At 34.9% G+C, this 11,459-nt stretch overlaps 1 protein-coding gene across 1 annotated transcript; it reads right to left on the bottom strand.

Moving 5' to 3' along the window:
• Positions 1-277: 277 nt before the first annotated feature.
• Positions 278-10,819, bottom strand: etaa1b (ETAA1 activator of ATR kinase b). The gene is made up of 6 exons (XM_056471432.1): positions 10,517-10,819; positions 9,503-9,631; positions 8,590-8,648; positions 8,058-8,164; positions 5,365-6,641; positions 278-2,118 (listed from the first exon to the last, which is right to left on the bottom strand). The coding sequence occupies exons 1-6, from the start codon at positions 10,680-10,682 to the stop codon at positions 1,994-1,996; spliced, it is 1,863 nt and encodes a 620-aa protein (XP_056327407.1). The 5' UTR covers positions 10,683-10,819; the 3' UTR covers positions 278-1,993.
• Positions 10,820-11,459: the final 640 nt, after the last annotated feature.

Genomic DNA, 11,459 nt, shown 5'->3' with positions numbered 1-11,459 from the left:
GTCCCTGTATCCGTGTTTATACTCAGTAAACAGAGGGGATTTCTGTGAACTGATGACTTTCACAGCCAGCACAGTCATTTCTGTTGAGTATATACAATAAACCAGGTGTGGATAGGTTGTAACTGAGAAGAGATATTGTGTTATGAGTGCTGAAAATGGCAATTTTTTTTAAAAGATTATATTTTAAGAGCATAACGCATGACAGTAATTTGCTATTTCTGGAGGTAATTATATCATTTGGCTGTTATTAGGCAATGACAGAGACCCAAAGATTGCATTCGACGTTGGAAATGTTTTAATAAAGGCTTCTGAAGGCAACAATACACAATGTCAAGCTTCTTATTTTCGTTTGCTTCTTTTAATACTGAAACACAATTGTGTTGAACGGAAAACATAAAGATAACACACAGACAAGATCGCCAGGACCTTTAGGTTTTGATTGACAAAAAAAATTCAAGTTTTTTTTACATCTTCAAGAATGAGTGAATAAAAGTTGACATACTGAGCCATAATCCGAAATCTAGGATCAGTTCTAACACAATTTAGATGGCACACGGTAAAAACGTTTCATCAAAAATTGTGAAGACATCAGACGTTAATGTTACTCACAATACTGGGTTGTAATATTGGAACTATAATGTGCAAGAAATTGCTTGTTTTGTGGTACTCCACCCATTTGGTACATTATTCAGAAGATATCTTCAAGTAACATTTTCGTATAAGTAGTGTTGTCACGATACTGGAATTTGATACTGATCTGTACTGAAATCTTAAATACGTCTATTTCTTGCTAACATTTGAGCACGTTTCTAAACAGCGCTGATTTGCCATTGTGTTCATGTGCTTAACAGAAATGACTGTGATTGGCCGTGAAGGTCATCAGTTCACTAAACTCACCACTGTTTAATGAGTGTAACCACAGATACAAAGACACTGGAGCTTTTTAAAACTATGACGATCAGTCGATTCATCAGCGGATCGCTCGTATGTATATATAAACATTTATAAACAGACCAGCTGATCTTTGTGGCTTTAAAACGCTCCAGTGTCCCTGTATCTTTAGTTACATTCAGTAAACAGTGGTGAGTTTGATGAACTGATGACCTTCACGGTCAATCACAGTCATTTCTGTTGAGCACTTGAACACAATGGCAAATCAGCGGTGTAAAAGAACGCAGTCAAAATGTTAGCGGGAAATGGACGTTTTTTAAATTTCATTACCATTTGGTAGCAAATTCCAGAATCGTAACAACACTACTTAAAAGAGACAAATTAGTGATAAGCTCTTCTGTCGCTACATTGAAATGGTTACAGTGTCATAATCCCATAATTAAGTCCTTTTTAACCCAATGCATTTGGTAGAGAACCGGCACGATACTGGAATTCGATACCAATCGATACTTAAATCTTAAATTTGTATTTCTCGCTAACATTTGAGCACGTTCTTAAAAACAGCTGATTTTCCATTGTGTTCCCATGCTCAACAGAAATAACTGGGATTGTACTTGAAGGTCATCAGTTCACCGAACTCACCACTGTTTTCCGAGTGTAACCACAGATACAGGGACACTGGAGCTTTTTTAAAGCCATGAAGACCAGTCGATTCATTAGCAGAACACTCGTATGCCAGATTATAAATAGACCAGCTGATCTTCAGGACTTTAAAACACTTCAGCATCCCAGTATCTGTTGTTACACTCAGTAATCAGTGGTGAATTCGGTAAACTGATGACCTTCAAGGCCAACCCCAGTTATTTCTGTTGAGCATGTGAACACAATGGCAAATCAGCTGTTTAAAAACACGCTGAAATGTTAGCGGGAAATGGACGTTTTTAAAATTTCAGTACTGATTGATATCTAATATCATGACAACACTACTTAAAAGAAACAAATTAGTGTTTAGCTCTTCTGTCGCTACATTGAAACAGTTACAGTGTCATAATCCCATAATTAAGTCCTTTTCAGCCCAATGCATTCGGTAGAGTACCGGCTCTTATGTAGGTGCTCCATGTTTTTGGCTGGCCTGCATCCGTAATCTCCTCCTCGCAATGGCTTCCTGTTTTTTCCTCTCAATCTCAGCAGCTGAACACTTGGGTGTCGCATGGGAAGAAATAAAAACTGCGGAACAACAAAAACGAGAGGCTTTGTTATGGTTCTGTGGGATGAGATGTAAAAAATGTTAAAGTATGACTTGCAATAACCCTGTCTCAATATTTAATACAGCACTCACAAAAATGACTGCAATGAAAATTTCTCTACACCCTTTTTCTACAAGTATATTGGAAGACAGTTTAGGAAATGAGTTTCCCACCAAAATTACAATTGTCATTTATTCATGCCCATAACTTTTGTACTCCATTTGAACAGAAATGAAGAAATACGTTCAGGTTGATATTTCTAATACAAACAGTGCATGTCAAAACAAAGTAGTTGTCAACAGTTTCGTGAAAAAAAAAACTCCATAGCCTTATGAGAGAGGACATTAAACCCTGAAAATTATTTCCTTTTTTTTGTAGTGCTAAAATTTTATTATTTTGTGACCATTAAAACTTGTAAATGCTACAAAAATGTAACCATTGAAACTTGAGAGTGCTACTAGGTGTAACTTATTGGTGCACAAACTGTTTTTAGTCTTGTTTGTTTGGTCTTTTAAAGGCGCTCTTTAAAAGAATGCACTGATAATATATGTTAAATTATTCTCTGCTATCTAAATAGAAGTTACTGTATGTGGCTTTGTTAAGTGTGAAATTTCTTCAGAAATAGTTTGACAGGTCTATTTACAACCCTAGGAACTGTCCCTAATAAGATATCGTCACTTTTGACCATATTTGGAAGGTACATAAATATTAATGAGCTCTGCAGAGCTCATTAATATTTGACCCTTCCAAATATGGTCAAAACCAATCATATCATAATAAGGCCAATTCCTAATTTTACCCACACACAATTTGATGTACACGTGAAATAATCATTAATAATTTAATAATAATCAAAAAACATTATTATTGTGAAGATTACTTGTTAAATTACAATGTTTTTAACTTAAGTGGCAGAGGGGTTTATTTTAGCGAGAGAGAGTTATCCATCTTTATGCCACCAGAAAACCAAGTTTGCTCCTGAGTTGAGGTGAAATATAGCCTAAATTATAATCATACTTGATAAAAGGGTCCATCAGAGATGTATTTATGGTTACATTTTGTGGTTTTTAGTTATATGAAACCAGTCAGGAATATTAACCTCCACATAAACAGATGAGTTTTATTGGTGTCCTTTCACTCCAGAAAAATCACAGTAAGAGCAGAGTAATATGACACAATGTATAACGTCATGGTAGTCATGAGTAGCGCAATTGAGGCTGAATAAGCAATGTAAAGAATTCACTTCAAATACATTTTCCAGACAATATTTGGATATTTTAATGAAAAGAATGTCTTTTTATTAAGTGGCCTAGGTACTTGCACCAAAAAAATAAGCACTGTACAACACTTTTGGTGGTATTTGATTGGGTATGGGTTTGGTAGTATGGGTAGGTTAAAGAGTGCATATGGGTGTAAGGGATGGTGAATGGTGTAATAACATAAGTATTTGCAAGAATTAATTATAGATGCAATAGAATTTTTTAAAATATCAATAAAATGTAAAAACAAGTACACACAAAATAAGTACATCGTACCAAATTATCCATTTAATTGCAAGTAGTAATTAAAGTCACTTAATATAATGTGAGATCAAACAATTTCACATATTACTTGGTAACATGTTCACCAGTTACTTTAATGACACTGTTTGACTGCTGCCCACAAGGCCAATGGATTACTGTTATGTTACTTTTATAATGTTTTTGGAGAAACGATAAAGACTGTTGTGTTTCACTTAATCAAAAAGATTACTGTGAACACTCCTGAAAACATTTACTCAAGTTCTATGCTAGAAAGAAGTCTTGCATTTTGGGAAAAACATGCAGATGAGTAAATGATTCACTAGGTTAGGCTTTGTTAGTCCAGCTAGTTGGTTTGGTGTGTTCCACACATCGCCAGTCATCAGGTTAATATCAGAGCTCATTGGCCTAATTCACATTGGTTATTTAGAACCGTATCAGAGCACGAGTGTGATGTAGTAAAGTGATGTAACAAGCAAGGGTGTGAACCTACACTGGTCTTACGGTTCGGTTCGTTATGCTTATTACCTATAATGTTAAGTAATTTTTCAAATAATTGCAAATGATATGGATTATCAGACATATTTGTAGGAGCGAATCTCTTTGTGGTGACACATTCTTACATGCAGGCGTTTTACTCTGCTTTCGTCCATTTGGTGTGTTCGCGCTCAGCTATTTGGTCCAGACAAAACAAGATGCGAGGTAACGACGCAGCAGGGTTTTATTGGCGCTGGTTGTTTGGCATTGGCTTGCTGTGTCCAGGCCTTTAAGCAAACTTACCTATTGCAGTCATCTCCTGTAGGAGTATTCTCTTGGCCCATTTCTACTGAATGGTACAGTACGGTACAGGTCATCTTTATCAGGCTTACGTTTCCACTGCCAAAAGGGTACCAATAGTGGTATGCGACAGAAAGTTTCAGTAGACGTCATTCTCGCTCGAGGAAATGTCAAAGTAAAGCTGTACGGGTCGTTCACTTATCATACGAGAAGCGTCCCAGTTTATAATAGTCCAAAAGGTGATAATAATAGTTAAACATGGCAGTTTGTTCATCCTTTAGGTTGATGAAAGAATCATTTGCTCCTTTGTGTTTTTGGGCTTCTCCTTTGTTTTGTGCTTCACTCTTGTGTTTATTTCTGAAAGGATCGGATGTCAGCAGCACTTCAATGGTCACGCACACGTTATTATCATCAGCTCAAGAAGTTTGTTATTTCAAATATGGACGGGCGGCGAGCACACGCGAGAAGGCAAAAACGCTCGCGCTTTAGACGGTAGATTCTGTTCTTCTTCTTAGCTTTGTGGCTGTTCATTAAGATGACAACAAAGTTTGTTTGAGATCGGGTCGACCATGACTTGTTATTATATGTATATATTATTATGGTGTAATGTCTCGGCTGTGTATTAGTAAATGCAGCTTCCTTTGTTTTCATTCTCATGGCTTGTGTACGTGCTAGTTACGCATCTCTGTAAACCAATAGCGTTTAGTTGCGCATCTAGCTCTGCCTTTTGGTACCTTTTTGTTGAGCTAGGTACCCTTTCGAAAGGGTACCCAAAAAGTGGTACGGTACAGTTCGCTTTTTTGTACATTTTGACAATCTAAACGGCCATAAAACTGTACCGAACAGTACCGTATCACTCAGTGAAAACGGACCATATGAGGCAATTTCATAGCTAATGTGCAGCAGGTGCCACAACCTACAAATCTTACCTTTGTTGGAGAGCGTCATGGAGTCTGACAGATGTCTCTTGAACGTATAATGAGATTTAGAAGTATTTCCTCCAGTCTCTGAAGAGCCCATGGCTCTGACTACAGTCTTGTGTGCTAAGTCTGATTTGTTTTGTGCATGCCCATAATACTGAGCGCTCTGATTCCCAGAACCAGAGCTGGAACTTTCAGAAGTTGGTAATACACTGTATCCTAGTTTAAACCCAGAGCTGTTACTTGTGCATGGTACTGAATTTGAGCGAGCAAAGACTCTTGTGGACTTTGTGGGTTCTTGTTGTTGGCCAATAGTGTTGGAAGAGGAAGGTGCTTTAGAAGCAGAGCTTTTAGATTCATGTGCAAGTTTTTGCTGTTCCTGACTGGCAGATAACTTCTCCACATCGTCGCAAACCTTGAAAAGCAGATCGTCATCTTCATCATTCCACAGACCGTCAGAATCAAACAGAGACTTCATGTCTTCTTCTGAAACCCCATCAAACTGACAAGAAGAGGCCTGACTTGAAGCTCCACTGCTTTTGGATGCTTCATCAATCACTCCTTTTCTTACATCCTGAGATGAGCAAGCTTGCTGGTTTGCTTGGTTCACAGGTGCAGTCTTTAGCAGCTTCTCAGTATTTTGATTATTGGCAGAAGTGGATGGCTTCGGCCTAAAAGTGCTTTGATTTGATGCTTTGACGTTAGGAAGTGTCTTGGTAAAGGTGCTGCTTTTGCTGGTACTCTGTTGACCCTCTGTGCAGATGCTTCTGGCATTAGATTGATTAATCTTGGTCACAAAACTGCATTTTTTAGTGGAAGGTTCAGGCCGAGCAGTGCTTCGTTTTTGAGCTACATTCATAGGAACTGGATTCTGTGTCATTTCCAACACAAAGGAGTCATTCAGCAGGTCGTCATTTTCCCAGTCATCGTCAAAATTTGTAGCTGCAGAACTCATTCTCAGTTCAGCCTGAGCTACAGGTTCAGTTTTGTTTTCTGGTGTGGAGTTGACTGATGGTGGGCTCAGTCTCCCACTTACATGCTGAGTGGGACCATCAAACAGCGCCTGAAGCTCCTGCTCTTCTTCTTCAAGCGACGAGCAGTCGGTTAGCTGTGCGGACAAGACTGGGTTTGATGTTGATCTCTGCATTGTAATTGCACCATCACTTTGTAGCTTATTAAGTTTATTTCTTCCTTCTGTGCTTTTTTGTTCCTTCTCTTTATCCTGGCGAGTCATACTGATGTCAAACTGTTTTGCAAGTTTCTTCAGGTCCTCAACATTGCTCTGCCTAAAAGAAAGAGATGGGAATTAACATAATTCTCTGCATATGCCGAATCAAACTGCTCAATAACAGGACGCTCTTTTTCTTTTTAGTTCATTAATGAAATAAAACATTACATTCATATATGCAATGATTTTGAACACTACATTTCTAAATGGATTTTCCTTGGTCAAAATGACCAAATCATAAAACCAAAAACTATAAAATGTTCCAAAAACATATGAACCAACATGAATACCAAAAGTGCAGCTTTAAATATAATATATACATATAAATTGGTTGTGAAACATGGAAATTTACACAACCAAACCAGCTTTTTGACACGGATCCTAATGCCTTTTTTATCTTTTAAATAATAAATAAATTAATAAATATATATATAGTCAAATTTAAGACTTTTTAGGACCTTGTTAAGGCCATAATGCATGAAATTTCAGACTCACACAAGGCAAACGGCCAATTTAAAACCTTAACAAACATTAAAAAACAAATATTATCATAAGGAAGATAAACCATATTAATAAGTAAATAGAGTTAATTAATAAACATTTCTTAAAACTTTTATTAAAATATTTTGTAAGTGATTGGGTGGGTGTATATTGGGTATAGCTTTACATCGGAAAATTACGATCCATGCAAAATTATTTAAGACCTACAACACAATATTTCAGTGGATTTAAGACTTTTTAAGCCCTAAAATTTGGTTATTGAGATTAAATTAATTAAATTTAAGACCCCACAGATACCCTGTTTTAAAGTTATAAAACATTACTGGTAGTATTTTCAATTTCGGCTTCAAAATTTCATGTTTGTGTGAGTTGCTTGTCATTTCTTTGCAATTGTTAATTAAACTTACTAATATGTAAGAGAAAAGTTATTATTATTATTCCAACACTTTTTTTCCAGCAGACGAGAAATAGACGAGACCCTCGTTATAGCTTTAAATAACTAAATATTTTGCATAATTCTTTTAGCAGTAAAAAAAAACCCTGAAGGTTGTCTATTATTTCAACACATTATACTGTACGTATGTATATATGTGTACATATCTTATATTTTATTTATAACTGTTCTGTTTTTTAGTCATTTACTTTTTATAAAAATTACTCTGTCTCCCAGAAACGGAATCAGATCATGAAGTCCCTAAAGATTCCCACCCCTAGTTATAACATGCTCTGCTGTCATTGCAGGATAAAAACAAACATCTGCTTTGTGTTGTGTTGAACATGCAGTGACACACACAATATCTCTGTTCATCTGCTTTCTTCATGAATAAATAAAAGCGTGATCTAGCCTATATGCTTGTGCTTTAATTTAACTGAAAAGGTCAAAAATAAAAGCTATTAAATGTCTTATTGTCATTACAATATTTTTAAAAATAAACAAAAAGTCTGATGCAGGCTTAGGACAGATAAAACATACCGTGTGGAGATCCTCCTGACTCTGGGCTGTCGGATCTCTGGAGTGCAGGCAATGGCACTGTCTCCAATCCACTGGAGCACCGAGTCTCCATCTTTGGCTTTCTCAACCTTAAAAAAGTATGACTGTTAGATTAAATAGTATTACATACATGCATACAGTAGAAGACAACATTTTTAGCCCATTTTAAAGTTTTTATTCTTTTTCAAATATTTTTAAACATAATAGTTTAATAGCTATTTATTGTGTTTGCCATAATGACACTCCATAATATTTTAATAAATATTTAGGAAGATACTACTATTTAACTTAAAGACTTAAATTATTTTAATTGGGTTAATTAGGCAAGTCATTGGACAACAGGGCTATTATTATTGATCTTAGCAGTCTAAATTTGCTTTCTATATCTATACATCTGTAGATCGATTGATCGATCGATAGATCGATAGATAGATAGATAGATAGATAGATAGATAGATAGATAGATAGATAGATAGATAGATAGATAGATAGATAGATAGATAGATAGACTTACTGTCGGTGCAATTCTGTTGACAATCTCTGATATTTCAATGACTCTCCCATCACCTTGTCCTGTGAAAATTTAAACATATATACTAAAAGAAAGTTGAATTTAAATTTAAAAGATGGAATCTGCTTACAATACATATAGAGTTTATGCCACAAAACATTGTATAAATTTACATGACAAAAAAAGTACAGTAATTTAAAAATACAAAAAAGTTGAATGCATTTGCAAGATGCAAATGTCTTTACTACCAATTTTTATAATGGTAATACATCAGTGTCTAAATAAACATGTAGTAGCACAACTCTTTTTAAACATGAATACTAAAAATTAAGCATTTATTGAACAGAAAACCAGCATAACTTAGTGATTTCCTAAGAATTCTGTGACACTGAGTAAAATTAGAGTAATTGGTTAGTGAAAATTCATATTTTAACAACATGTATTAAATATAATTATATATAAAACATATTCACAAATAAATCAGTTGGTGTCAATTTACTTAATGTTTAAATTTACAACTCAGTAACATTTCTATTGTATTTCTGGATAAATAAATAAGGGCTTTGAACAAAATCAGTAAAATAATAATGAAGTACAATAATAATACTACAATCAAATACAATGATGAATATTTCATTCAATAAGGTTTTAGTGCACTTATATGACAATAGGAATAATAAATATGCACACATTTATCTAATTTATCTGAACAGAATTATCTAATTTTTAAACTATAATGCATTTTCTATAAAACAAAGTTATATCAAACCTTACTACAGTGCCAAATGATAATAATAATAATCATATTGTAAGATGAAAAGTATGCTTTTTTCTTATACCATCAAACCCAAATTCTACATGTGTACTTCTCTGCTTTCTAACGCATTGCAAGCCGAAGTGTTATGAATATACTTGCCATTCAAGTCTTGCGTGGGTGAGTTTGGATCCCAGATGATATCTTGCAGGGATTCAGTCTCATTAGGCGAATCTCCTCCGTAGGAACCGTTGAATCTGACTCTTGGTCTTCGTTTTGGGGTTGTAAAATCTGAGAAATAAGATAATAACACTATTGAAGTTTGTATCATGAAAATGATTTAACGTCGACGCTAAAAGAGGCACAATTAGTGTCTGCGCCACGACGATATTATTTGAAATCGAGGTAAAGCTGATTTTGTATTCGCATTTTCATATTATTTTCATCTTGAACAGTGAAAACTTGTGACATGTCAATATATTGTTTACATAGAGGTAAAGTTGGCTTTATATTCGCACAGTTGTTCATTTAGAAGTCTCTATATTGTTTACCATGTTACTTTAAATATTCATTCGAATTTGGCATGCAAGTATGACTTCAAAACAACATTAACACTATCGAATTGACTGTGAACAATGTTGTACTTTAATAGTCATTGGCTGCTTATATGATTTCCCTATTTAGAATTTGCAAAGAATACATTTCTGAAATTATGTTATTAAGGAGAATGTCTGAATATCTGAATATAAAACCAACGTTACCCCTATACTGTTTACCAAGCTACTTTGAATATTCGGTCTGAAATAACAAACTCGTATGACTTCAAAACAACATTAGCACTATTTAACTGACTGTGAACACTGCTGTATTTTGATAGTGATTGGTTGCTAATATGACTTCCCTGCAAAAAATACTTCTGGGAATTTCTGAGGTTATATTATTGAGGAGAAATTCCAAATGGGCGAATATACAACCAACTTTATATCTATTTATCTAACGTTATTTATTAAGAGCTTTGAATGGCATGTAATTATCTTTATATATAAATATTACAGTAAAATGGCATCAGAACTATGATGATAGGACTGTATGACAGTATGCAAAACAAAACACGTATCTGCTCTCCGACTCCATCCATGTCACGCGGTTTCATACGTCTAATTGTAATAAAATTACCTTTGCGACAGTTGTGGGAATTATGACAAGAAGGAGATTGTGACTGTTTGAATCCGATCATGTGCCTCTTTGTTTTCATTTTCTTCGGGGCAACTTTGAAAGTTCTGCTCCGACTTTCTCTCGCATCTGTTATTTGTCGCACGCCGATGTTTCTGTAGTCGGACATGATTTCTTTTAACTGATTTGAACAATACCGCTCCAGAAGTCATATCTTGGTTGGTCTAGCTACACAACTGTTTGTTTTATTTATTTTGCGTTTTAAAAAACGTTTGTATACTCAAGGAACAGTGGTCTTCTACGTGGCCGCCATGTTGCTTTTTTACGTGTACGTGAGTATGCGTTCCTGATTGGTTGTTGGCATCTCGCAAAATATCGTGAGACTTTGCATTAACACAGGGCTTTTTAACCACAATCGTAAACTTAATGGTAAAAGATGAAAGCAAACGGACCATGCACGGAATTGAATACTGAAATATAGAGTTTAAATATACTTGCAGCATACAAATTCTAAAACATGTTAAAATGTTAGGAATATCCTCCCAAAACCGGGCAGGTCAAGCTGGTTTAGCTGGTCATTTTCCAGCCTGACCAGACCAGGCTGGAAATGTCCAAACCCCTCTAAACCAGGCTGGTCGACCAGCTAAAACCAGCCAACAAACTGTTTTATTTATTTATTTATTTATTTATTTATTTATTTATTTATTTATTTATTTATTTATTTATTTATTTTAATTTTTTGTAGCAAAAAGAGAACCATGCATATAAAGCTGTAATTGTAACTGTAAATTTATTATCTTTCTATTTCTAAAGATGTTAGGTCACCAAACTCTTATTTTAATGGATTTAACTGTTTCAAACTGTTTTGTTTAAATCAAACAAAATATATTGTCTATAATCATTGAGAAATGGATTGAAATATTTATTTTGGGGTGCAAGGTGGATA

The sequence above is a fragment of the Danio aesculapii genome, chromosome 13 (assembly GCF_903798145.1).
Source record: "Danio aesculapii chromosome 13, fDanAes4.1, whole genome shotgun sequence".
Taxonomy (NCBI): domain Eukaryota; kingdom Metazoa; phylum Chordata; class Actinopteri; order Cypriniformes; family Danionidae; genus Danio; species Danio aesculapii.
The sequence above is the reverse complement of the archived record's forward strand: the minus strand, read 5'-3'. Positions and strand labels throughout refer to the sequence as shown.

What these genes read in the sequence shown, in the direction of transcription:
- etaa1b (XM_056471432.1), bottom strand. Translation starts at nt 10,682, where the DNA reads ATGTCCGACTACAGAAACATCGGCGTGCGACAAATAACAGATGCGAGA. An exon ending in TCAACAGAATTGCACCGACA is followed by an intron (nt 8,165 to 8,589) that starts GTAAGTCTATCT and finishes TACTTTTTTAAG; the next exon opens with GTTGAGAAAGCCAAAGATGG. An exon ending in GTCAGGAGGATCTCCACACG is followed by an intron (nt 6,642 to 8,057) that starts GTATGTTTTATC and finishes TCTTTCTTTTAG; the next exon opens with GCAGAGCAATGTTGAGGACC.